Source organism: Cebus imitator, unplaced genomic scaffold, assembly GCF_001604975.1.
Source record: "Cebus imitator isolate Cc_AM_T3 unplaced genomic scaffold, Cebus_imitator-1.0 Scaffold207, whole genome shotgun sequence".
In the NCBI taxonomy this organism is placed as follows: domain Eukaryota; kingdom Metazoa; phylum Chordata; class Mammalia; order Primates; family Cebidae; genus Cebus; species Cebus imitator.
This window is the reverse complement of record NW_016107522.1, coordinates 300,183-326,945: the sequence shown is the minus strand read 5'-3', so window position 1 is coordinate 326,945 and position 26,763 is coordinate 300,183. Positions and strand designations below refer to the sequence as shown.

Genomic DNA, 26,763 nt, shown 5'->3' with positions numbered 1-26,763 from the left:
TTCTTTAGATGCTAAAGTCTGTCATGTTACCTAAACTTCCGTGTCTCTGGTATTTTCCTATGGGATCTCATTGCCTTTCCTCTCTTTCCTTGGGAGCTATTCAACGTAGCCTTGAGTAACTTACACCAATAACCCCTAGATCAAATAATACAATTCTTACCAGCCTGAGCCCCGACATCCTGGGTCAGCAGTTCCACACGCCTGTAAGGAGAGAGAAAGCAGAACGTCGGCTCCACGCACACCCCGGATAGGAGCCCCTGGAGCCCAGGAGCTGGGCTTGTTCACCAACACGTCCCTAAGTGCCTGGGATGGGACCTGGCTCAAAAACAGTGCTGAAGATGTGGATGAATGAGTCACAGTCCTAGCACAAGGGCAAGAGCTGTTCTCAGCTTCTTCATCTTACATTACCTTTGTTGAAGACATATTTCACACTCAATCCTGGGCTTGATATAGGAAGTAGGTGATTCCCTGTCATCCAGAAGCCCCAGTTTTATCTGGTCAGACATCCATGAAAACCAGTCATCATCGCACATCCTGAGAAGTGCTCAGGTAAGCAGCCACTGGAGCTTCAGACACATCACATTCTTTAAACCTCACAGCACTGCAGAACACGCGTGTTCCCCACTTTAGACATGGGACTCAATGCAGGAAAGGGGACTCAGTTAATTAGTAACACAGCTGGGAATTAAACCCAGATCTACCTCCTTTCCAACCTGTCCCCAGCACCTGGTGGCTCTAGAGAGAGCAGGCAGCCAGGCCCAAGTAGCAGTCAGCAGAAGGAGGAGGGCGGAGGGGCCCACTTGCCCCATCTGAAGGAGGAAACCCCGAGTTACCCTGACTGAGTACTGGCATCTTTCTGTCTCTGTGCTGAGCAGTGCAAAGTGGGTACCAGGTCTATTGCTAGGTTCTATCGTGGTGATTTGTGAGATTTTGGTGCACCCATCACGAGAGCAGTATACACTGAACCCAATTAGTAGGGTTCAACAGAGGTAGTCTTTCATTCTTAACCCCACTCCCACCGTTTTCCCCCCAAGTCCCCAAAATCCATTGTGTCATTCTTATGCCTTTGCATCCTCATAGCTTAGCTCCCACTTATGAAAGAGAACATACGATGTTTGGTTTTCAATTCTTGAGTTACTTCACTTAGAACAATGGTCTCCAGTCTCATCCAGGTCACTGTGAATACCACAGTTCCTTTACCCACTTGTTGATTGATTGGCATTTGGGCTGGTTTCACATTTTTGCAATTGTGAATTGTGCTGCTATAAACATGTGTGTGCAAGTATCTTTTTTATATAATGACTTCTTTTCCTCTGGGTAGATACCCATTAGTGGTATTGCTGGATCAAATTGTAGTTCTACTTTTAGTTCTTTAAGAAATCACTACACTGTTTTCCATACAGCCTGTGCTAGTTTACATTCCCACCAGCAGCGTAGAAACATTCTCTTTTCACCGCATCCACGCCAACATCTTTTATTTTTTGATTTTTTTGATTATGGCCATTCTTGTGGGAGTAAGATGGTATCGCGTTGTGGTTTTGATTTGCATCTCCCTGATCATTAGTGATGTTGAGCGTTTTTTCATGTTTGTTGGCCATTTGTGTGGGAAGGAGACCTCATAAGTGCCAAGGCAGGAGTCAGAAGCCTCAGCTTATTCCCATATAAATAATGAAGAAGGAAATAACTAGAGGTATAATCATAGCAGTTATTCATAGGTGATCTTGATTATTCATATGTGATCTTAGTTATTCATAGGTAATCTTAGTTCTTTTACTAATGCCTTTCAGGTCCCAAAGTGTGAACCTGGAGTGACTTGGTGAAAGGAATGACCCCAAGGCAAGATGCTTTAAATCCTCTGTCATGCTTGTGTAAGGGCTGCTGTAGGGTGCCTCGGCTGTGTGGCAGCACCAGTGCTGGGAAAGTGCCCGCTGTTTAGCCAGCCAGGGAAGGAGACGTCCAAGATGGCTGAGACATCTCCTTCCTCCGGGGAGTTAGGAGAAAACTCCGCTCCTCCAAGCTCTTGCAGAAGGCCTGATGGCTGTCAGGTAGGCCTGATGGCTGTCAGGTAGGCCCGCAGACATCCGGGGGCTTAATTGTCTCTATGTGATGCTGTGTTTCATTGGTCACGTTCCATGTCCACTCTTATGTTCCACTTTTGCAACTGATTCCTTTTTTCTCAGAAGAGATAATCAGTAAAAGTAATATAAATCTTAAGGTCTTTGTTCTTTCTTGACAAGTATGGAAAAGTGCTGATGCATTATGCTGCTTACCTCATCTTGGCTACTAGAAAGCCTTGGGCCCCTACCTGTATGACACATGATGTACTTGACTCTATCACTGACCACCGATGCCACGCCCTACCTACCCTGCCCACAGCTTTGTACTCAATAAAAGTCAGAGTGCATGGACACTCAGGGCCACTGCCGGACTCTGCACTTTGGTTGGCAGTGGACCCCGAGCCCAAACTCTCTTTTCTCTATCTCTGTGTCTTGTGTCTATTTCTACAGTTTCCCGTCTCCACACCAGCAGAGAAGGGCTCCAAGGACCCTGTAGGGCTGGACCCTACACATCTACACATTTGTATATCTTCTTTTGAGAGTTGTCTATCCATGTCCTTGGCCCACTTTTTGATGGGATTTTTTTTTTCTTGATAATTTGTTTTAGTTCCTTGTAGATTCTGGATATTAGTCCTTTGTCAGATGCATAGCATGTGAAGATTTTCTCCCACTTTGTTGATTGTTTACCCTGCTCACTGTTTATTGTGCTGTACAAAAGCCTTTTAGTTTGATTAAGTCCTACCTATTTATCTTTGGTTTCGTTGTATTTGTTTTTGGGTTCTTGGTCATAAAATGTTTGCCTAAGTCAATGTCTAGAAGGGTTTTTCTGATATTATCTTCCAGAATTTTTTTGGTTTCAGGTCTTAGTTTTAAGTCCTTGATCCATCATGAGTTGATTTTCCTATAAGGTGAAAGATGAGGATTCAGTTTCATTCTCCTACATGTGGCTTGCCAATTATCCCAGCACCATTGTTGACTAGGATTGTTGAATAGGGTGTCCTTTCTTGACTTCATGTTTTTGTTTGCTTTGCTGAAGATCAGTTGGCTATAAGTAGTTGGGTTTATTACTGGGTTCTCTATTCTGCTCCATTGGTCTATGTGCCTATTTTTATACCATTACCATAAAAGGGGGAGAGTACTACATCAAGGGAACACCTCATGGAACAAAAGAATCTGAACAGCAGCCTTGAGCCCAGACATAGCCTACCCAGATGAGAAGGAACCAGGAAAGCAATTCTGGTAATATGGCAAAACAAGGTTCTTTGTTTCACCATATTACCAGAAAATCATAACTCCCAGAAATCACACTAGCTCACCAGCAATGGGTCCAAACCAAGAAGAAATCTCTGACTTATTTGAAAAAGAATTCATAAGATCAATTATTAAGCAAATCAAGGAGGCACCAGAGAAAGTTGAAGTCCAATTTAAGGAAATAAAAAAAGATACAAGAAATGAGGGGAGAAATCTTTATTGAAACAGCACAAATAACAAACAATTGCAACTTAGAGCAATGCAAAAGGTTCTGGAAAGTCTCAGCAATAGAGTCGAACAAGCAGAAGAAAAAACTTCAGAGTTCGAAGACAAGCTCTGAATTAACCCAATTCAACAAAGACAAAGAAAAAAGAATTTTAAAAAATGAAGAAAGCTTTCAAGAAGTTTGGGATTATGTAAAACAACCAAACATAGGAATGATTTGCATTCCTGAGGAAGAAGAGAAATCTAAAAGTTTGGAAAACATTTTTGCAAGAATAATCAAGGAAAACCTCCCTGGCCCACTGGAGACCAAGACGTACAAATATGAGAAGCCCAGACATCCAAATACAAGAAAGAACACCTGGGAAGTTAATCACAAAATGATCATCACCTAGGCACATTGTCATCAGGTTATCTAAAGGCAAGTCGAAGGAAAGGAATCTTAGGAGCTGTGAGGCAAAAGCACCAGGTAACCTATAAAGGAAAATCAATCATATTAACAGCAGATTTCTTAGCAGAAACACTAGAAGCTAGAAGGGATTGTGACCCTATCTTCAGCTTCCTTAAACAAAACAGTTATCAGCCAAGAATTTTGTATCCAGCAAAACTAAGCTTCATAAATAAAGGAAAGGTACAGTCTTTTTTAGACAAATGCTGAGAGAATTTGCCACTGCCAAACCAGCACTACAAGAACTAGTAAAAGGAGCTCTAAATCTGGAAACAAATCCTGGAAACACACCAAAACAGAACCTCTTTAAAGCAAGAATCTCACAGGACCTATAAAACAAAAATACAATTAAAAAAAAAAAGATATACGGGCAATAAATAGCATGATGAAGGGAATAGTACCTCACATCTCAATACTAATGTTGAATGTAAATGGCCTAAATGTGCCACTTAAAAGATACAGAATTGCAGAATGGATAAGAATTCACCAACCAAGCATCTGCTGCCTTCAAGAAAATCACCTAACACATAAGGACTCACATAAAAAGGTAAGGAGGTGGAAAAAGGCATTCTATGCAAATGGACACCAAACATGAGCAGGAGTAGCTATTCTTTTATCAGACAAAACAAACTTTAAAGCAACAGCAGTTTAAAAAGACAAAGAAGGAAATTATATAATGATAAAAGGCCTTGTCCAACTGGAAAATATCAATCCTAAATATATATGAACAATGGAACTCCTAAATTTATAAAGCAATTACTACTAGACCTAAGAAATGAGATAGACAGCAACCCAACAATATTGGGGGACTTCAATACTCCACTGACAGCACTAGACAGGTCATCAAGACAGAAAGTCAACAAAGAAACAATGGACTTAAACTATACCCTGGAACAAATGGACGTAACAGATATTTATAGAGCATTCTACCAAACAACCACAGAATATATATTCTATTCCTCAGTGCATGGAACTTTCTCCAAGATAGACCATATGATAAGATGCAAAACAAGTCTCAATAAGTTTAAGAAAATTGAAATTATATCAAGTACTCTCTCAGACCACAGTGGAATAAAACTGGAAATCAACTCCAAAAGGAACCTCCAAAACCATGCAAATACATGGAAATTAAATAACCTGCTCCTGAATGATCATTGGGTAAACAATGAAATCAAGGTGGAAATTTTAAAATTCTTCAAACTGAGTGATAATAGTGACACACCTCTGGGATACAGCAAAGGCAGTGCTAAGAGGAAAGTTTATGGCCTTAAATGACTACATCAAAAAATCTGAAAGGGCACAACTAGACAGTCTAAGGTCACATCTCAAGGAACTAGAGAAACAAGAACAAACCAAAGGTAAACCTAGCAGAAGGAAGGAAATAGGCAAGATCAAAGTAGAATCAAATGAAATTGAAACAACAACAACAAAAACCCTACAAAAGATAAATGAAACAAAAAGCTGGTTCTTTGAAAAGAAAAATAAAATTGATAGACCATTAGCAATATTAACCAAGAAAAGACGAGAGAAGATCCAAATAAGATCAGCTAGAAATGAAACAGAAGATGTTACAACTCACACCACAGAAATACAAAAGATCACTCAAGGCTACTTTGACACCTTTACATGACTAAACTAGAAAGCCTAGAGGAGATGGATAAATTCCCGGAAAGATACAATCCTCCTAATTTAAATCAGGAAGAATTAGAAACCCTGAGCAGACCATTAACAAGCAGTGAGATTGACACGGTGATAAAAGAATTACCAACAACAGCAGAGAAAAGTCCAGGACCAGACAGATTCACAGCTGAATTCTACCAGACATTCAAAAAAGAAATGATACCAATCCTATTACACTATTCCACAAGATAGAGAGAGAATTCTCCCTAAATTATTCTGTGAAGCCAGTATCACCCTAATACCAAAACCAGGGAAGTACATAACCAAAAAAGAAAACTACAGACTAACATCCCTGATGAACACAGATACAAAAATCCTTAACAAAATACTAGCTAACCGAATCCAACAGCGTATCAAAAAGATGATCCACCATGATCGAGTAGATTTCATACCAGACAGGCAGAGATAGTTTTACATATGTAAGTCAATAAATGTGATACACGACATAAATAGAATAAAAACAAACGTTACACGATTATCTCAATAGATGCAGAAAAAGCATTTGACAAAATCCAGCATCCGTTTATGATTAAAACCCTCAGCAAAATCGGGATACAAGGGACATAAATAAAACAATTTATGATAACCCACAGCCAAGATAATACGGAATGGGGAAAAGTTGGAAGCATTCCTTCTGAGAACTGGAACAAGACAAAGACGCCCACTCTCACCACTCCTCTTCAACATAGTACTGGAAGGTCTAGCCAGAGCAATCAGACAAGAGAAAGAAATACAGGTCATCCAAATTGGTAAAGAGGACGTCAAACTTAGATCTTTTGGGGACAAAAGTGGTCAGATTAACACTTGTGAATGCAACACAAAAATAACATACATATTGAAACATCCCCACTGTACCCCACACACATGTACAACTATTATGTGTCAATTAAAAATAATAAAAGGCCCAAAGAGAAGAAAATACAAGAAGCACACTTTTTTTCCCAAAAGTCAACTTGAACCAGAAGGAAGCATACATGTTGTGGGCCCTTGTGGTCCGTCGCCCTCCTACGAATACTGTGACTTCCCTTAAACTGATTCCTGATCTCGCCTTGCACAGCCCCAGCCTTGGATCTGAGCAGAGTTGGGGATGCCTTCCACCCCCTTACAGACAGCGGCAGGGTGGTCTCACGGCCTTCACCCCGACTAGGCCTTCAGCAATGTCCAGATTCCTTCTTTAGGCCCCAGTCAGTTGTTTCTGCCAGAATCCCTGCTTCAAAGCTCCTTTCCACCACTCACTCTGCAGAATGCCTTGACCTGTTTCACTGAAGCAAGAGAGAAACCACACTCAGCTTCCAGCGTGGCCACTCCCTGACTTCTCCGTGCCTCTGCACACTTAGATGACTGCCTGGGGAAAGGGAGCCTTGACAGCCCACACAAATCCTTCCAGCCCTGCCTTCTCCAGCCTCCACTTTTAAGGCCTTGCTTTAACAATTACCGTAGTGGTTTAATATACGTCTCCAAATTCTTTGGCACATCTCTGCTCACAAGAGAGACGAATTCACCCCACCTGGAGTGTGGCCTTAGTGATCTGCTTTTGTCAAATAGAAGAAGGTAGAAGAATGGAGTACGCCCTCTGAGATTAGTTTGCAAAGTCTCTGTGGTTTCCTGCTTGCTTTTTCTCTAAGATCACTTGGCCTGGGAGCCTGGAGGTTGTGAGGATGCTCAAAGAGCCCGAAGGAGAGGCCTGTATTGTGGGAGCTGAGGGCTCCAGTTAACAGCTGTGTGATCTTGGAAGGGACCCTCCAGCCCCAGTTGTGGCTTCAGATGACCACAGTTCAGCCAACATTCTGACTACAACTTTATAGCCAACAACAGATTAGGATGCAGGCACACACGGGGAAGATGGCGTGAAGAGGCAGCAAGAGGAAAGATGGCTGTGCCCACATCTACAAGCCAAGGAGAGGTGCCTGGAAGAACCCAACCCTGCTGACACCTTGATTTTGTAGTTCCAGCCTCCAGAACAGTGGAGAATATACATTTCCATCATTTAAGCCCCACCGCCACCCCATCCTCAGTCTGTGGTATTCGGTTATGGCAACCCAAACAGCTACTACAAACCCCATGAGGGTCCCTGGGCCAGAACCACCCAGATAAGCTGCTCTTAGATTTCTGACCCCCAGAACCTGTGTGAGATAATCAATGCTTGTTATTCTAAGCTGTTAAAGTTTGGGATAACTTGTTATGCAGCAATGAGTGACTAATACAATCATCTTCCCCTCACGTCTTCGTCCTCTCCTACTCTCCTGGTCCTTTGCCCTCTGAATAGGGATAAGCTCAGGTCTTGTCTTGTCTATCTTAAAATGAATTTTCTTGACCTCACCGTCCCTGTCCAGCTTGAGTACCCTCCCCCTCCTTGTGTTTGTGCCACAGCCAAGCTGCTAGAAGGAGCCACCCCATAACACTGCCTCCACCTTCTCACCTTTCATGCCTTCCTGACCATCTCCTCTTGCTCCTACAAGGCTGCACTGCCTTTCCCTCTGCCTCTGGGGCACCACTCAATCTCCTCCCAGAGCTTCCTATTCTTTTTTTTTTTTTTTTTTTTTTGAGACAGAGTCTCACTCTGTTGCCAGGCTGGAGTTCAGTTGGGTGATCCTGACCCACTGCAACCCGTGCCTCTTGGATTCAAGCGATCCTCAGCCTCCTAAGTAGCTGGGACTACAGGAATGTACCACCACGCCCAGCTAATTTTTGTATTTTTAGTAGAGATGGGGTTTTTCCATGTTGGCCAGGCTGGTCTTAAACTCCTGGCCTCAAGTGATCTGCCTACCTCGTCCTCCTAAAGTGCTGGGATTACAGGCTTGAACCATCATGCCTGGCCCTTTCACTCACCTTGACCTCTTGGTGTCCAAGGGAGAGGCTGGTGATTTTTGTCTGCCTGGTATGCCTTCCTCCTATATCCTTTTGGGGAACATCTCCTCCCCTAGTTCAAATGGTGTTGCTGATGAGAATCTCGTGAATCCTGGGAACCCAAGCAGCCATGTGGTCCAAGCCAGAGCCAATCACAGCTTTTTCTGGGACATTCTGAATGGGAGCCAAGGGTTGGTTTTCCTCTCTAATGCCGAAATTATGAAATTTGATTCCAGAAGTACCAGGAGGTATGGTCCTAGTTTCTTAAAAATAGCTGATTTGAGAGAATAAAATTGGCAGATGTGGAAGGAAGGAGACAAAAGACAGAAATCCTGTCTCTGCCTTTTTGCAGTTTGATTATATGGGGTAAGCCATTTGGATTTGGTTGTTGGAACCAAATAATTCCCACCGATCTGCCAGCCCTTGTTCTATTCTGTTTCAGCCTGCACACTCCCCTTGTGTGTGCTCACTCTCTCAGGGCCACCAGGATCATAGCCCTGCTGAGTCCCAAATTAGCATCTCCAACCTGCATCCCTACCCTGACCTCCAGACACACCAAGGCCCCTTTCCCTAGACACGTCCCTCAGAGGTGCCATGGGCACTTCAAACTCAGTGTGACCATAACACCTCATCTCCTCGGTCCCCAAAGCTGCTCCTGCCCCTGCATTCTTTATCTCAGCAAATGGGGCTAGCATTGCTAAAAGACACCTGGAGTCCCCTATTCTTCACAGCCAAATAATCCCTAGGACCTGGAGATTTTGTCTTTTAAAAACTCGAGGCTCCCAATTATATGCTGTCTACAAGAAACCCATGTTAAATATGAAGACTACCTATTGGGTACCATGCTCACTACCTGGGTGACGGGATCGTTTCTGCCTCAGCATCACACAATATATCCATGTAACAAACCTGCACGTGTACTCCCTAATAAAAACAGAAGTTGAAATTATTTTTTAAAGACACAGATAAATTAAAAGTAAAGGGTTGAAGAAAGGGTTGAAATAAAGGGTTGGGTTAGTATTAGGCTGCTAATACGAATCAGAATAGAGCTAGATACATTAGTGTTCTGGAAAAGAAAGAAGGAAGGAAGGAAGGAGGGAAAGAAAGAAAGAAAGAAAGAAAGAGAAAGAAAGAAAGAAAGAAAGAAAGAAAGAAAGAAAGAAAGAAAGAGAGAGAAAGAAAGAAAGAAAGAAAGGAGAAAGAAAGAGAAAGAAAGAAAGAAAGACATGAAAACAAAAGAGAGTTGGAGTAGCTATACTGGTTTTAGAGCAGACTTCAGGGAAAGGAAGATTATGAGGAAAAAGAAATATTACATAATGTTAAAGAGATAAATTATCAAAGAAGACATGTCAATTATTAACATGTATGCACATGACAACAGAGTGTCAAAATACTTGCAAAGTATATTCTCAGGCCTCAATAGAATTAAACTAGAAATCAAAAACAGAAAGATAACTAGAAAATCCCAAAATGTTTAGAGATTAGGAAACATGTTACTAAATAACACATGGGTCAGGTAAGTCCCAAGAAAATTTTTAAAGTAAATGAAAATTAAAAGATCACCTCAAAATGTGTGGAATCCAATGAAAGAAGTACTTAAGGGAAATTTATAGTGCTGAATGCATAGAAGAACAATCCAAATCAGTAATCTAAGCTTCCGCCTTAGGAAAGTAAAGAAAAAGAACAATATCATCCTAAAGTAAGAAGAAGAACATCAAAAATAAAAATTAGAACAGAAATAAGTTACATGGAAAACAGGAAATAAAAAGAGAGACATCAATGAAACCAAAAGCTGGTTCTTTGAAAACATCAGTAAAACTGATAAACTCCTATCAGGCCAACCAAGAAAAGTAAAGAGAATACACAAATTACTAACATTGGAAATGAAAGAGGGGACATCACTCTGATCCCATGGACATTAAAAGGATAGTAAAGACATATTATGAACAACACATTTGGTAACTTAGATAAAATGGACAAATTCCTTGAAAAAAAAATCTATCAAAATTCATACAAAGAGAAACAGATAATCTGAAAATCATATATCTATTAGAGAAGTTGAAGCAATTTTGGGCAACCTTTCAAAAAAGGAAGCACCAGGTGTGGATGGTTTCACTGGTAATTCTACCAAATGTTTAAGGCAGAAATGATGCTAATTCTCCATAATGACTTCCAGGAAACAGAAGCAGAGGAAACACTTTTTAACTCATTCTATGAGGCTAGCGTTACTCTAATACCAAAATAAGATAAAGACATTAAAAGGAAGAAAAAACTTGGCCAGGTGCAGCCTGTAATCCCAGCACTTTGGGAGGCCAGAGTGGGTGGATTACGAGGTCAGGAGATCGAGACCATCCTGGTCAACATGGTGAACCCCGTCTCTACTAAAAATACAAAAACTAGCTGGGCGTGGTGGCACTCACCTATAGTCCCAGCTACTTGGGAGGCTGAGGCAGGAGAATCACTTGAACCCGGGAGGTGGAGGTTGCAGTGAGCTAAGATTGTGCCACTGCACTCCAGCCTGGCGACAGAGCAAGACTCCGTCTCAAAACAAACAAACAAATTTGAGGCACTTCCCTTCCTGCCATCCTTTAGTCTCCTGCCATCCTTCACTTGGGAGGACGGAAGCATCCCAAGTGGCCTTGCTGCTTCTGGACTCTCAGAAAAATCATCTTCCATCCCACCAATCAAGTGATCTTTAGGAGATGCAAAAATTGGCCATGTCATGCCTCCCACAGCTAAGGACGTGCCATATCTTTATGACATTCAAGGATCTTCAGCATCATAGCCTGCCCACCTTTTCAGCCTGCTTTGTATCGCCCCTCTTCCCTGCAGGGTGCACTGAATATCATGCAGTTTCTGAAACACCCCATGTTCTCTTTTACCTCAGTGTCTCTGTACTGGATCTGATATCAATTTGGAACACAGACACATGCACACGTGTAAGGCTACATGTACATGTGTACACACATACACAGAAACAGGCATCCTCACATGCAGAGGCTACAATTTTTGACCTCAGCATTTATCCCTGTTTTTACTTGTCACATTTTGTGTCTCTCCCACACCTGTGAGAAATTTGAAAGCCGAAAAGTGACTTACACCAGTCAGGGCTCAGGACATGCTTGCTGAGTAAATGGATGGATGAGTGGACAGACAAATGGGCCAATGGATGAGTGGATGGATGAGTGGGTAGATGGAAGGGTGGGCTAATGGACAGGTGGACAGGTAAATGAGTGGATGGGTTGGTGGATGGATAGGTATATGGATGAAGAGATGGATGGATTAGTGGATAGATAGGCGGATGGATGTGTAGCTGGATGGATGGATAAGTGGATGGATGAATCCACTAATGGACTGGTGGATAGATTGGTGGATGGATGGATGAATGAATTAGTGGATTAATAGGCAGGTGAGTGGATGGATGGATGGTGGATGGACTAGTGCTTGGACTGGGTAAGTCAACGGGTGGATAGATTGGTGGATGAATAGGTGAATGAATAAATAGATGAATGGATTGGTGGATGGATGGGTGGATGAATGGGTAAGTGGGTGGGGGATGGATGGATGGATGGACGGATGGCCCTGCCCAGGAAAGCAGGTGAAGCATTGCCCCTTACGAGAAGCACTGGTGTGCTTGAAAGTTTCTCCTCCTTGGGAATAGGATGACTTCTTAGTCCAGTTCCCTTTGTCAAGCCCTGAGGCAGGTCACTGTGGCTGAGCCTATGGGGATCAGTGTCCTGCCTAATCTCAGGAACCAGAATGGGGGTGACCATTCTGGTGTTTCAGGGGAGTGCTCTTTGGGCAGAAAGGGCATCTGAGGCTAGTGAGGGGTAAGTAAGACTTGGAAGTTACCCTGTGCCACCAGCTGACTGCCTTCCCTGGGATGGAAGCCATCATTCAAGGAGAACACAGGTTGAAAGGGCCACCTCCCAGAGGAGGCAAAATCACTAGAGTCTAGATCTGGGCTGAACACCCCAAATTCGGGGCTAGGCTGCGCTGGTCAGTGGGCCCTTGTTGGGCCCCAGAAAGGTCACTATAAATGGTCAGCCTTGGGGAGAGGGCCTGCCAGCGTCCAAGAAATCACAGGCTGAGTTGCCCTGATATCATTACAAGAACAGCGCTTACTGGGCATTTACTGGGCCAACAGCTCCACGCACAGTGCCCCTTTCATTGCACAATAAGTCTGTGAAGCACATATGATTATTTCCCATACTCATCCATATTTGGAAAAACTGAGCCTTGGCCCTAGTGGTGACAGGGCTGTGGCAGAGTCTGTGCTTCCAACTACCAGGCCAGACAGAGTCCTGGGCAGGGGCAGAGGAGAGAAAAGAGGAGCTGCTGCTGGCAGGGCCTTTTTCTGTGCTGCACGGTGGTGCTGCACCCAAGTTATTGCATTTTCCCCAACTTGTCCCCTAGAGAGTTGAGGCCGCTCGAGGCTAGGTAACTTCCCAATGTCCCCCAATCGAAGGGTCTGATCCCATCCCAGCATGTGGCTGCTCACCCAGGATGGGAGCCGGAGGAAGGAGGGGGCCCTGGGCAGCACGTGGGCCCACCCAGAAGGCCCGCTGCTGTATGTGGCCTCGGAGACAACCCTGCCTGCCCGTGCACTCTGGCAGAGGGTAAACTGGTGCCACCATTTGTGGAAGACAATTTGATAACGTCTATCGAAAATGTAAACACCTTTTGTCCATGCAATCCCACCATTAGCAACGTACCCTGCAAATGTACCTGTAAAAGTTCATCAAGGTAGATGTGCAGACACTGATGGTAATAGCTAGAAAAGGAAACGAACAAAAACTCAACAAACCACCAACTGTCCAAAAACAGAGGTCTGCTGGATTCAGGTTCACCCTTTGGGTAGAATACCACACAGCTTCTTAAAAAGTATAGTTAGGGGGCCGGGTGTGGTGGCTCACACCTATAGTCCCAGCACTTTGGGAGACTGAGGTGGGCAGATCACGAGGTCAAGAGATTGAGACTATCCTTGCCACGATGAATCCCCGTCTCTACTAAAAATACAGAAATTAGCCGGGTGTGGTGGCACGCGCCTGTAGTCCCTGCTACTCAGGAGGCTGAGGCGGAAGAATCGCTTGAACCCAGGAGGCGGAAGTTGCAGTGAGCCGAGATTGTGCCACTGCACTCCAGCCTGGCGACAGAGCAAGACTCCGTCTCAAAAAAAAAAAAAAAAAGTGTTGTTAGGTTGAAGTATATGAAAGTGTCCTTTTTCTAGAAGAAGGCCACAAATTGGCAGTTTCAAATGATTCAATTTAATACATGTGTTGATATATGAGTATGTAATAAAAACAGTCTGTGTTTTATAGTATCATGTTATTTTTGTTTAAAAATATAGGAGATACTAGTTGGGCATTGGTGCTGACCTGTAGTCCCAGCTACTTGAGAGGTTGAGGTGGGAGGATCACTTGAACCTGGGAGGCCAAGGCTGCACTGAGCTATGACTGCACCACTGCACTCCAGCCTGGGTGACAAAGCAAGACTCCATCACTACAAAATTATAATCAAAAATGAAAATACAGGAGATACATACATGCATATACAGAGAAAGAGAGGAGATAAATACTTTGGGGAGGTAACTATATTAAACCGTTAAGTGTAATTTATTGGGGTGGAGAGTGGAAGGAGGGAAGAGACTTTTATTTCACCCATGGCTCCTTTCTGTTATGTCTGGCTTTTCCATATCCACAGATTGTATTTGTCATTGATTCTACTGCCAACAGGGGTTGCCTGGGATACCTGAGCTTCCATCCCTGCCGAGACAGCGATGACCATCTGCACAGCCCCACCGCCAAGCTCAGTGGGGAGCCAGCCGTGGGAGGGCCCAACAGAAAGGGCCCCCATACAGGTGTCAGGGAGGAACAGGAGGAACTGAAGGAGGTGGCAGCCCCACTCTCAGTGGTTCTGGGGTTGTCTGTGCACGCTGGAGAAAAAGAGTCCTCAGTTAAGATTTCAAGTGCCCTCCATTGCCCTGCTCCGGCCTGTCTCCATAGCCCGGGGCTCCCCATGAAGAAGAGCATGCTCCTCTTTAGGATGGGAGTCTAACACCCACAGGACAGCTCAGCGTTCAGGGTGATGTCCACAAGATGCCCTTCCCATGAATATCACGTGACTGACAGCGCCAGAGGTATGTGTGCCTGAAAGATGTTCTCTGGCCTAGAGATGCAATAGTGCTCCTGGATCACCATGAGGGCTCCCTCCTCTTCTGCCCAGGTAAGCCCAGAGTAAGAATGTGAAGCCATAGTCTTCCATCCTGCCCTCTCCCAGTGGGCACAGGGCCTAGCCACCCCACTGCCCAAAATCCTACAACATGCAGCAATGTGGCTAGAGAAACCCAGCTTCCCAAGGAGGCAGTCGGCGATGGCAGGGCAGCCCCGGGGAGGAGACCCTGCTCCTGGACAGCCCCACCGCCAAGCTCCTGGGGAAGCCAGAGAAGGCAGGGTGCCCTGGGGAAGAACCCCTTAGGAGAATCTCTCCTTCCAGAAGGGCTCTGCTCCCCCTGCAGAGGGGAAATGTGGAGCTGGGGGTTTGGCAAAGGCCCTGTCCATCCTCTGCAGCATCACAGGATGAGCAAATTTGACCAAGTTTAACCATCCCCAGCATGTACACACACCTGACACACACAACTGTGTTCAGGTGCCCTATGGCTCCCGTGTAGGTATAGGTGAGTGTTGGCCCATTTAGCTTCTAGTCCAGCCTACAATTTTAGACCTGGCTCAACTGTTTCCTTCAGACTCGATGCTGTTCCCCTCAATCAGAAGTAAATTGACTCCCTCTGCTACCAGCGGACCCTGTATAGCACTCGGTAATGACATTCACTGCCTTGCATTAAAAAGCTTGGTTTACACTTATGCGGAGGACAGTTCATCCTAAGCTTCACTTTCATGCAATGCTGCTGGCCTGCCTGGAGACAGCACAGGAGAGACAGCCTCCTTCACTGCGGAGACAGCATCAAGATGATGACAGTCACACCGGGCACGGTGGCTCACGCCTGTAATCCCAACACTTTGGGAGGCCAAGTCGGGCAGATCACGAGGTCAAGAGATCGAGACCATCCTGGCCAATATGGTGAAACCCCGTCTCTATTAAAAATATAAAAATTAGCTGGGTGTGGTGGTGTGCGCCTGTAGTCTTATTTACTTGGGAGGCTGAGGCAGGACAATCACTTGAACCCGGGAGGCAGAGGTTGCAGTGAGCCGAGATCGCACGGCTGCACTCCAGCCTGGTGACAGTTTGAAATTTCATCTCAAAAAAAAAAAAAAAAAAAGAAGATGCCATTCACTGTGGAGACCGCCCTGAAGAAGCCCCCTTCGCCATGAAGACAGCCATGGGATGCCCCCTTCACCATGGAGGCAGCCACAGAGAAGCCTCCCTCACCATGGAGAAGCCCCTGTTCACTGTATAAGTGCCCTTTCAAAAACTCTCCCTCAAGTTCCTTGAGAAACTTTCCTCTACTGTACAGACAGACTTTGAAAAGCCCTCATTCATTTGTAGGAGGTCCTTGAGAAACCCTGCTTTATTCTAGAGATATCCCTTGAGAAGCCCCACTTCATTAGATAGAGCAAAAGCCCATGGGACGCCCCCTTCATTCTAGAAACAGCCGTTGGGGAACACTTTTACACCGCTGGTGGGAAGGTAGACTAGCACAACCACTAAGGAAAACAGCAGGGATATTCCTTAAAGAACTAAGAGTAGATCTACCGTTTGATCCAGCAATACCACTACTGGGTATCTACTCAAAGTAAAAGAAGTCATTAGACGAAAAAGACACTTGTGGCTGGGCGTGGTGGTGGCTCAGCACTTTGGGAGGCTGAGGTGGGTGATCACCTGAGGTCAGGAGTTCGAGACCAGCTTGACCAACATGGTGAAATCCCATCTCAACTAAACATACAAAAATTAGCTGGGTGTGGTGGAGCATGCCTGTAATCCCAGCTACTCGGGAGGCTGAGGCAGGAGAATCACTTGAACCTGGGAGGTGGAAGTTGCAGTGAGCCGAGATTGTGCCTTTGCACTCCAGCCTGGGTGACAGAGCAAGACTCTGTCTCAAAAAAAGAAAGAAAAAGAAAAAGACATCTGCATCTGCGTGTTTATAACAGTGCAATTCACAACTACAAAGATATGGAACCAACCATCAACCCATGAGTGGATAAAGAAAATGCGGTATACATACACTATGGAGTACTACTCAGCCATAAAAAAGGAAAGAAATAATGTCTTGGGCAGCTACTTGGATGGAGCTGGAGGCCATTATTCTTAGTGAAATAACTCAGGAATGAAAACCAAATATCATATATTCTCACTTATAAGTGGATGCTAAGCTGTGAGGCTGCAAAGGCATAAGAATGATACACAGATTTTGGGGACTTGTGGGGGAAGGCTGGAGCGGGGTGAGCAATAGAAAACTACATATTGGGCCAGGTGTGGTGGCTCATCCCTATAATCCCAACACTTTGGGAGGCCAAGGCAGGCAGATTACTGGAGGTCAGAAGTTTGACAGCACCCTGACCAACATGGTGAAATCCCGTCTCTACTGAAAATGCAAAAATGAGCCAGGCCTGGTGGCACATGCCTGTAATCCCAGCTACTTGGCAGTGAAGGAACACACAACACAGTGCTGGAGAGGCAGACAACAGAGTCTACAATGACACTGGATTTGAAACCTTCACTTCATTCTGAGCTCGTCTTGTGCTGCTAGCTACTCCATTCATTCATTCAGCACGTGCCAAGTGTCCATTCTCTGCTGAGGCCTTGGCATGCGCAGGAGATGGAAAAACCCCAAGGAAACCCAGCCCAGGGTCCAGTGGCCTTGGTCAAGTCCTTCCTCCTCCTCTTCCTCCTCCTCTTCCTCTTCCTCCTCCTCCTTCTCCTTCTATTTCTTCTTCTTCTTCTGTAGAGATGGAGTCTCCCCATGTTGTGGACTCAAGCAATCCTCCCACCTCAGCCTCCCAAAGTGCTGGGATTACAGGCATGAGCCACCACCTTGCCCAGCCTCCTCTACCCTTCTTGATCTCAATGTCATTTTCTGTGAAAAATGTGCTAGGATTCTGTCTCTTCCTCCCTGAATGGCTTGTTATGTGGACCAAGAATGGGAGCACAAGCACCATTTAAATACATGGGTTAATTAAAATGTACGGAGGCCATTGGGTTGGCCTGAGCTCCTACACGAGGCCAACAGACCAGACCGAAATAGAGTCACTCATGCTGAAGCTCCATGCCACCAGGCCAAAACTAAGATTATCTCACCTTCCGAGAATCAGAAGAGAGATAATAGCTGGAACCCCCGAGGGGCCTGCTTCAGCTGGCATGGTGAGGGGCCTGCTTCAGCTGGCGTGGTGAGGGGCCTGCTTCAGCTGGCGTGGTGAGGGGCCTGCTTCAGCTGGCGTGGTGAGGGGCCTGCTTCAGCTGGCGTGGTGAGGGGCCTGCTTCAGCTGGCGTGGTGAGCGGCCTGCTTCAGCTGGCGTGGTGAGGGGCCTGCTTCAGCTGGCATGGTGAGGAAGTTCCCTCTGCTCTGGCCTTTCCAAGGAAAATAACTTTGAAATGACTAATCCACTTTTTGTTTTCTGTTTCTCTCAGTGCTATTCTGTCTATAAAGCCAGACTCCTTTGGTTGGCTCATCAGAACATCCATTGTATTCTACAGAATGGGGTGTTGTCCAATTCTAGAGCTGCACATAAAAGCCATTTAAGATCTTTAAGCTAAATTTGTTATAACTTTGTCTTTTGACATACGTAAAACAGGAGGTAATATCAACGCATGTAGGTCATCCCTGTGGTATCCCCTCTCCACAAAGCCCCGTGCTAAGAGCTGTGGCTGCAACAGGCCCCAAGACAGCTGGCTGGGGAGTATTCTCTTAGAGGTAGCATTTGAGGGACAGACGAAGAGCCCTCAACAGGTCCAGGGAGATGGGGTGGGCTTCCTGCCCAAAGGGCTGATGAGCTAAGTGGTAACAATAATTCATTCAGGGTGTGTGCGAATCTCCGAACTAAAATCCTAATAAACAGAGTTTGGGGTCTGGTAAATTAGAGCAAAATTTAAGTCCGGAGTTGCAAAGTGGAGTCTGAAGGAGAGGCCTCGTCATGGGGAATTTGGGGGCCCCACACCTCTCAGCTGTCTGCCCTGGGCCAGCTCTCACGATCTGTGTGTCTCAAATTTTGTCCTCCGTGAAATGGGGATGGGACGCACACCACATGGACAGCTCCAGGGGGACCGCCCATGTGAGCCCCAGTGCTGTCCCTCTCCTCAGCCACCTCTTCCCCCACCAGCCATTACCCCACCCCAGGCCTGTTCTGCCTTACCGCAGGGGCCTGGCCTTCCAGAGGTGACCAAAGTCAATTGCCCGAGGTACACTGGTAAGGCAGATCAGCCTGGGCTTTGGAGTGGAATCTGGCTCTGCTTCTTCCTGTGGGCACTTTTACTTCCAAGGGCCTCAGTCTCTGTGTCCATAAAATGGAGGCGATTCCACCACTGTGTTGTGAGGGCGCAGTGGGATGCCACACATGGCACAGCCGACGTCTGGCAGGGGCTCATCATGGGACCCAGGCTATCCATGATGTCCCATGATTCCACTGTGAGGCCCTGCAGCTGTGAGGAGGCTTCAGGGTGGGGGCAGCCCTGGCACCTACCATTCCCTACCTCTGGGGAGTCTGCCCTTCCATAGCAGAGGGCTAGACAGCCTCTTCCTGCCCTCCTCCTCGGCGCCCGGGATCGCCCTTCAGCCCAATGGAGCGAGTCCCCTGCTTCAGTTTCTGGTTTCCAGTCGCCTGAAGGACGACTCTACTCTCTATCTCTCAGACCTGTCACACCTTGTTTCCAGAGGACCTGCCTCCTGCCCTGGTGACCCTCTTTGGAGAGGTGACTTCCTCCTCCCCACTGGCAGAACATGCCCCCGGCACCCCCTTACCTTGTCAGGATGGGGGTCTGGCTGATTCTCCCCTCCACCCCAGGCACCGTGAAAGAGCCGGGAAAGGAGGCAGTGCTGGGACTCCGGGTGTGTCAGGGAGTAAGGAACAAAGGAAAAGGAGGTAGGGCCCCAAGAGGAAATGGCTGGGAGCACTCTGGGCCCACGTAATTTATTACAGGACTTTGTCCCTGGGCACCAGGCACTTCCACTCCCACACACGCCTCCCGCAGCCCCAGCCGGCAGAGCCTCATGATGTCTGCTCTTTAACCCAGACCCCTTCTGCAGAGCAGCCATGGACGCGGCCCAGAGGCCACAGGGTTTGCAGGCTACGCACATGCTCTGGCCACCAGCCAGATCCCATGGTGACAATCAGCTGACCACCAGGGGCTTAGCATCTTCCAGGGGCTGCATGGCAGGAGCTCTGCCCCCAGGCACCCCAAGCTCTAATTGAGGGTGATAGCAGAATATGAACATAGTATGTTTGGTCCTTGTTCCTGGTTGGTGTCACAGAACTCCTAAAACCCTTAGAATTTCCCAAGTGATCATCTCATAATGAGTACCTTTGATAACTCCTGCTGAGGAGGTGACCGTGTGGGGGCCCTAGCTAGGCTCAGCATGGGGTCAGTCACCGGAAAGACTTAGTGAGTAGAGGGTTGGAACCTTCAGTCCCAACTACTGACCTCTGAGAAGGTAAAACTCTTGAACAAGATTTGATGAGCTTCCACACATCTGCGGTCCCCGGAGGGTGGCATGCGGGAGAGGGCATGGAAGCTCCCCACCCTTCCCACACAACTCACCTGTGTGTGTTTATTCAGCTGCTCATCTGTAATCTTTTGTAAAAATCCTTTCCCACAAACTGGTCAATATGAGTGCCGTCCTGAGTTCTGTGAGCTGTTCTAGCAAATCCAACCTGAGGAGGGGGGCGTGGGAACCCCGACTTAGAGACAGTTGGTCAGGAGTATACGTGGCAACCTATGACTTGAGACTGGCATCTGAAGTGGGGCGGTCTTGTGAGACTGAGCCCTTAACCTGTGGGATCTATGACTCCAGGTCAATAGTGTCCGAGTGAATTGAATTATAGGACATCCAGCCGGAGTCTGCTGGAGAACTGCTTGGACACCTGGTCAAGAGAGGGTTCTGTGTTGAGTGTGAAAGGATCACACTTCTGGGGCATGTCTAGGGCCATCAGGAAACCTGAAAACAGGGACAAAGATCATCAGATAACAAGGTTCCCAGAAGGGTCCCTGGCAACAAACTGGGCAAGCTCAGGCTGGCACTCGATCAAGGGGCTATGGATTTGAGGCAAATGCAGACTGATGGAAAGGGAAGTGCATCCAGCAGTGGGCCCTGGGAGGGGTCAGACTGGAGGGGCCAGGCAGTCCCTGGAAGTGACCATGAGGGCAAGTGGAGCTCATTTATCCAAGTCTTTGAAGGTGGGTGGATAATAGGGGTAGAAAGTTACCTGCTCAGCCACAGACTTGTATTGGGTAATCAAGGGGTCTTGGTCGTCCTTACAGTTGGCCCAACTAGAGCCAATCAGATTATTTTCTTTTCCTTGGGTTTGGAGGGGCTCGGGAACTGCAGGCAGATATGTGGGAATGAGCCATTGTCTTTTAGAATTGAGGTCAAGGCAGGCTGGCAACCCTGAACATGGGCCTTTTGGGGGTAACAGACCAAGCAGTGGTGGGAGAGAAAAGGAGAGGTGGATAAGCCGCAGAGGTGGAGACCCAGTGGCCCCAGAGATGGTGGGGGGGGGACCCTCTTTGCTTGAGGGTTTCCTGTGCCTTCTGTGGGTGGGCTCCACGGAGTCCCCAGGTTCCATCTACTAAGCGCTCTTTTTGTTGAGATGGCTCGAAGCAGTTTCTGTCTCTTAAAACCAAATGTCCCATGCCAAGGACAGGGAATCGTGCTGGGATATGCCTTGAAGGACCACTGGAGGGAGCTGAGTGTTTGGAGTCTTTCAGGAAGCCCCCGTCCCGCCTGTTCCCCCAAGAACCGTCCTCCAAGTTCTGCCCTACCTCCTGCTCCCTAAAATCTCGTCCACTTTCTGCGTCAACACTCAACTTTTTTGGGCTTCATGCTGTATGTGGTTTATCTGGTTTAGAACGATATCCTTTAGCTCCTTCAGGACTGACATTGCTGCTCCTGGCAGCTCCCAGAGATGGTGAACCCTTTGTTCTGGGGCCAAGACTGAGTCCTCTTTGGACCTTTTCTACTGCCCCCATGCAAGAAAATATTGGGAAAGAAAGTCTGTGTGGACCCAAACAATCTGTAAGACGTTGCCATCCAGTTCTTACCTTATGCAAACTTTGACAGAAACACATTTTAGATACTGACATGCTATTCTCTCTCTCTTTTATGGTAAGCATTGTATCACAAGCACTTTCTAACACTGTACCGAACATTTACCGTTGGTCTTTAGAGACAGTGTGACAGTATGTCACACGGGTGCCCCATCATTTGTATACCCATCCTCCCTGGATGGACACTGGGAGGTCCATCCTTTGCTATCATACACTTATACACAACACTGCAATGAGCATATATGTGCTCTCAGCTTTGTTTGCATTTTGTCGTTATGGGATATTCCAGAGGGAGAGCTTAGGAAACAGCGGGCACGAATGTTGCTAATCTTTCTCAAGCGGCATGCCAAGTCCTCCCTCCCAGTGAAAACTGTGCCCATGATTGCAAGAACCTGGTCTGATTGCTGTGTGAGTAGGTGCAAAGGGGGACATCCTGAGGCATGATTTTTCTGGAGTCCCAGGCTTTCCATAGCCAAGGGACCTGAAGCCCTGGAAATCAAGAAGTTGGCTTGCGGAAAGGGAGGGCAGACTCTTCTTGGTAACATAAGTGACCAGGCTTGGCTGCCTCCTAGCCCAGTGCTACTTCCACAATTAGTGTAGTGTTGATTTCCCAAGATGCGAATATTCTGCCAACCTTTAGAAACATGTTTGTGGACTGGAGCTGAAATGTGTCCATGGACAACCTGTGGTTCATTCCATTCCTGTCAGTGAACAAGCCCTTTAAAGCGTCATCACAGCGACTGACACAGAGGACAGCGAGCCTTTCACTGCAGCTCCGCCAGGATAGCATAGAGCTACCTGAAGTCGCTTGCTTAGGGTGGCCCTAATCTTCCCATCTAGCCTATAGCAGCCAAATTATCCATTAACCCTATGAAATAGCAAGGTTGGCAGCATAGCCCTCTGCAACTGAACTACTCTTCTGAACAGTGTTGAGTTCTCAGTCTCAGAAAGAGCTAGTGTGTGATGAGGATTTTCTCTGTGCTGGACTCTGCTTGTGCCATCTCACTCAGCCCTCATCAAACCTCAGCAAATGAGGGGTGCTTCTCCTCATTTCATAGCAAGGAAATTAAAGTCAAAGAGGTTAAGAAACTTGCTTAGGCCATGTGGCCAAAAGTGGCAGAGGTGAGGTTTGAATTAGGGTGTACCTGACCCCATGGCTCGTGTTTATTGGGATGCATTATACCATGCCAACCCTCAGACAAACCAGACCCCCTCCTTCCTCATCCCAGTGATGCATGAGACATTCTGTCTTCTGAGATTTTCAAAAACAGTGTTTCCCCAACTTGCTGGCCTTAGCCCAAGGTTTGAAAGGCCTTTCCCATTTTGTTGCCTTGTTTTCTGAGACGTTGGGGCGGAGGAACATCTGGGAAGAGAAGCAGGGCTTAAATGCTTCCCTGGAACCACAGTTGTGCACAGTTCAAGAGAGTAGATCACAGGGAACGCTCTATCCTGTAGTTCAGGGTTTCTCAGTCTTGGCGCTATTAGCATTTTGGACTAGATTATTCCTTGAGGGGAGTTGTCCTGTGTACTGTAGAACATTTAGCAGCAGCCATTAGTTATGTCCCCACCCCTAGTGATGACAAATCAAAATGTCTTCAGATATTATTGCCAAATGTCTCTGGGGGACAAAGTCCCAGTAGGGAACAAATATATAGTTCACAGGTCCCGGTGCCATTGGAGGCTGGGAGAAAGAGGAGGCCAACAAGGACCAGAATGAAGGTCCTCCCGGAAGAGGTGACTCTGATCCTTGGGCTCCTTGAATGGCAGGAAGATATGGCTCGGAGGGAGGTTGCAGGAGGGATGAGTGCTTCCTAGAGGATCTCCGTTCTGACACGCCAAGAAGATGACTGTGTCATCGAGCAAACTCGAGTACTGGAACAGCAGCTTCAAGACAGCTGCTCCTCAACTGGGCAGGTCTTGGACCCAAAGTCCTGATGGGCCAGCTAGGCATCCACAGTTCTTTCGAGGAGGAAAGAACTCATTTCCGGTGGTGCTTCTGTCACCATAAACCCTCTGAGGAACCTACCCAGAGATTTGCCCAAGGCAGCAAGAGGGAGAAAGTAGGGACACAAAATGAAAAGTTCACCTCCTCCTCTGTAGAGGGCTTTGGGCGATCCAGCGGATAAATCTATCTTAGGTCTGTCATTTAAACATAGGTCACTGGCCATAAACATGGGACCTCTGTCCCATGACCAGGGTCAGTGACATATCCTGATGACTAATCTTATTGCCTTGGGGAGACTGAGATACTGATAAAGAAAAGCAAAACTTGGTTACATATCAACTCAATAAAGGAATAAATGATGCTGATGATGCTAATTATGATGATGATAGTGACACTTTGCCTAGCTCTTGGAAGAGGTTGAGAGTGAGAGGCTTAGGCTCATTGCTAAGTTCATTTCTGGGAAAAGAAGTACTGGGTTGGATTTCTTACCCTTGCCTGGAATGCTGCATGTTCACCATGATCACTTTCTTTTTCCTCTTGGTGATATACTCTTTCCTGCCTCACTCACAATTAGAAGGGGTCACGAGATGAGGGTGGGTGATATGCTCCAAATCCAGGCTAGCCCCATTCAAACGTCCTGCACCATTCTCCACACACTCTTCTCCCATCTGCTGGTGGCATGCAGGGCATGCAGAGCATTCAGTAGGGGGTTCTGAGGCCCTGGGAAATGGTGGAGCCACAATATGGGAAGAGCCTGGATCCCTGAATGACTGCTAGGAGCAGAGCACCACCTCCACCTCTCCACTGACCCTGCTGCCCGTTGACAAGAAGAAGAAATAAACTACTATTGTGTTGAGCCACTGAAATTTGTTGTTGCCGTTATAACAATATAACTACATGGTAGATTGTTAACTTACCGTGATTAAAACATTATCTTTCTATCCAAATCTGCTTTTGTCCTTCAAATACCACCTCCAGTGCCCTACCTGATTGTTCACTCTAGCCTCACCCTCCTTTTAATTCCCATGGTACTTGTTACCCGCATTACACAATTCACCTCTTAGCATTTTCTTTTTTCATAGCAGGACTTCCTAATGGATTGTAAGCTTCTGGAGGCAAGAATCATGTGTTAGTTTTTTGTATCTTCACAGTGTTGTATTTGACCGAGTGTAGAAAGTTATCACAAGACAAAAGTATGCCAGATTGCAGGGTCATTTATTATGCCGGCGACCACAGAGGATTCACGTCTCTCCAACCTGTGGTGGCAACAGGAGGGTGCCACGATTTTTTATACCCGAAAAACCACCTTGGGAGTGGGGGTGAGGGGCAGGGATGGGGATGAAAAGGCTTCAGACATTCCGAGGGCTAGTGGATTCTGTAAATTACCTCCTGGGCAGAGATGAGGGTGGGGGACTCTGGACATTCCAAGGGATGGGGACTTTTGTCATTCCGTTTGTTACTTAAGTGGTTTACAGAAGTCAAGATAAACATTTGTTTACACATTATCTGGTTAAGGTGGAAATCACAGACCTTAGTTATTTATTACAAGCCACAGGAGCCAGGATGGAACTAGCTTGGGCTGCTTAGTCTGGCAATTGCCGGTAAGCAAAGGCTAGCAATTCTGGCAGTTACTGATAAGAAAAGGTAAACAGCTTTACATAGTTTTGAAGACAAACTAACAGTTCTATTTACAGAGGCCAAGGACAGTAGTTATTGTAAGGAGAATGGGGCAGCCATTTCAACTTATCTAAAAACAGTTTTGCATTTTATAAAATAGTTTTGCTCTGGTTCTGGCTCTAGGCCAGCACAATATCACAACAGTGCCTAATAATAAGGATAATACCTAACATATATATTGCCAATCTTAACTAATAATATGCATAAAATATGATTACGTATAGAGTTTGAGTGTTCGGATAGCCACCTAGGACACCTCAGCTCCAAATGAATGGGTTCAACATTCCAAAGTGGGGAAGTCAAGGTGTCACTTATACATGGAGAGAGAGAAAAATTTTAGCAGGATGATAACATTTTCCATATTAAGATAGTGCATATGCTGGGGCGATTTGATTGGTTACAGACTGCTGCATCCCAAGGAAGATGATTTTATTACTCTGTAGGAGGGGCGATGACCTGAGGAGGTTTTAGCTCTGGTACCGCTTCGTCTCGATTATTTGCAGGTGGAAAAAGACAGAAGTTGCAGCTGCATGCCACATGACTCAGGCTGCATAGTCATATTCCTCTCAAGACTCAGAATCATTTAAGTCCAACAGCTTTAAGTATGAATTATTTGGGTGGGTGTGGTGGCTCACACCTGTAATCCCAGCACTTTGGGAGACTGAGGTGGGTGGATTACCCGAGGCCAGGAGTTTGAGACCAGACTGGCCAACATGGTGAAACCCCATCTTTACTAAAAACACAAAAATTAGCCAGGCGTGGTGGCGCACACCTGTAGTCCCAGCTACTTGGGAGGCTGAGGCAAGAGAACTGCTGGAACCCAAGAGACAGAGGTTGCAGTGAGCCAAGATCGTACCACTGCACTCCAGCCTGGGCAACAGAGCAAGACTCCATCTTAAAAAAAAAGTTTGTATTATTTAATTTCACAATATTCTGTCCCAGGAATCATTATATATATATAATTATATCATGTATGACATTATACATGTAATATATATAATTACAACATATTATATATTATATATGTGCATTTGCCTTCATGACAACTCTGTGAGATAAATGGCACTGTTATCTCCAACTTATAGTTGAGGAAGTTGAAGCACAGAGAGGTTCAGCAACTTCCTCAAGGTCACACAGCTAGTAAGTTTCATTTGTGTCTTCCCTGGTAGGGCTTGCTAGTGGCTCAAGCACAAGAAGCTGGATCAGACTTAGAGACCTGGCTTCTCTGACATGGAAAAAAGCTAAGAGGACTTGAAACCAGATTCGACCCTCTCATTTGATAAATGTGAAAACTGAGGCTCACAGAAGGCTGGTAGCTTGTCCCAGCTCACCAAGCACAATAAGCCCAGAGATAGACCCACAACCTAGCGCTCTAAGCCCCCAGTCTCCAGCTCTGATGGTGCCAGGCTATTGTTCATATT

At 46.2% G+C, this 26,763-nt stretch overlaps 1 protein-coding gene across 6 annotated transcripts in view; it reads right to left on the bottom strand.

The window, feature by feature from the left end:
* MYO7B (myosin VIIB) overlaps window positions 1–19,537 on the bottom strand; it is a 96,041-nt gene extending 76,504 nt beyond the window's left edge. For 5 of the 6 annotated variants that reach the window (XR_001830879.2, XR_005203372.1, XM_017548425.2 and 2 more), the window contains exons 1-2: window positions 19,418–19,537; window positions 161–201 (exon numbers count right to left, since the gene is read on the bottom strand). Coding sequence is in view for 4 of the 6 variants with exons in the window: in XM_017548425.2 (XP_017403914.1) it covers window positions 161–178 (18 nt within the window). In the remaining 2 variants the exon portion in view is untranslated. Of the gene's footprint in view, window positions 1–160; window positions 202–18,812; window positions 18,951–19,417 lie in introns of all 6 variants that reach the window. The other variant, XM_017548426.2, reaches the window with a different exon arrangement.
* Between the last annotated feature and the right edge of the window lie 7,226 nt (window positions 19,538–26,763).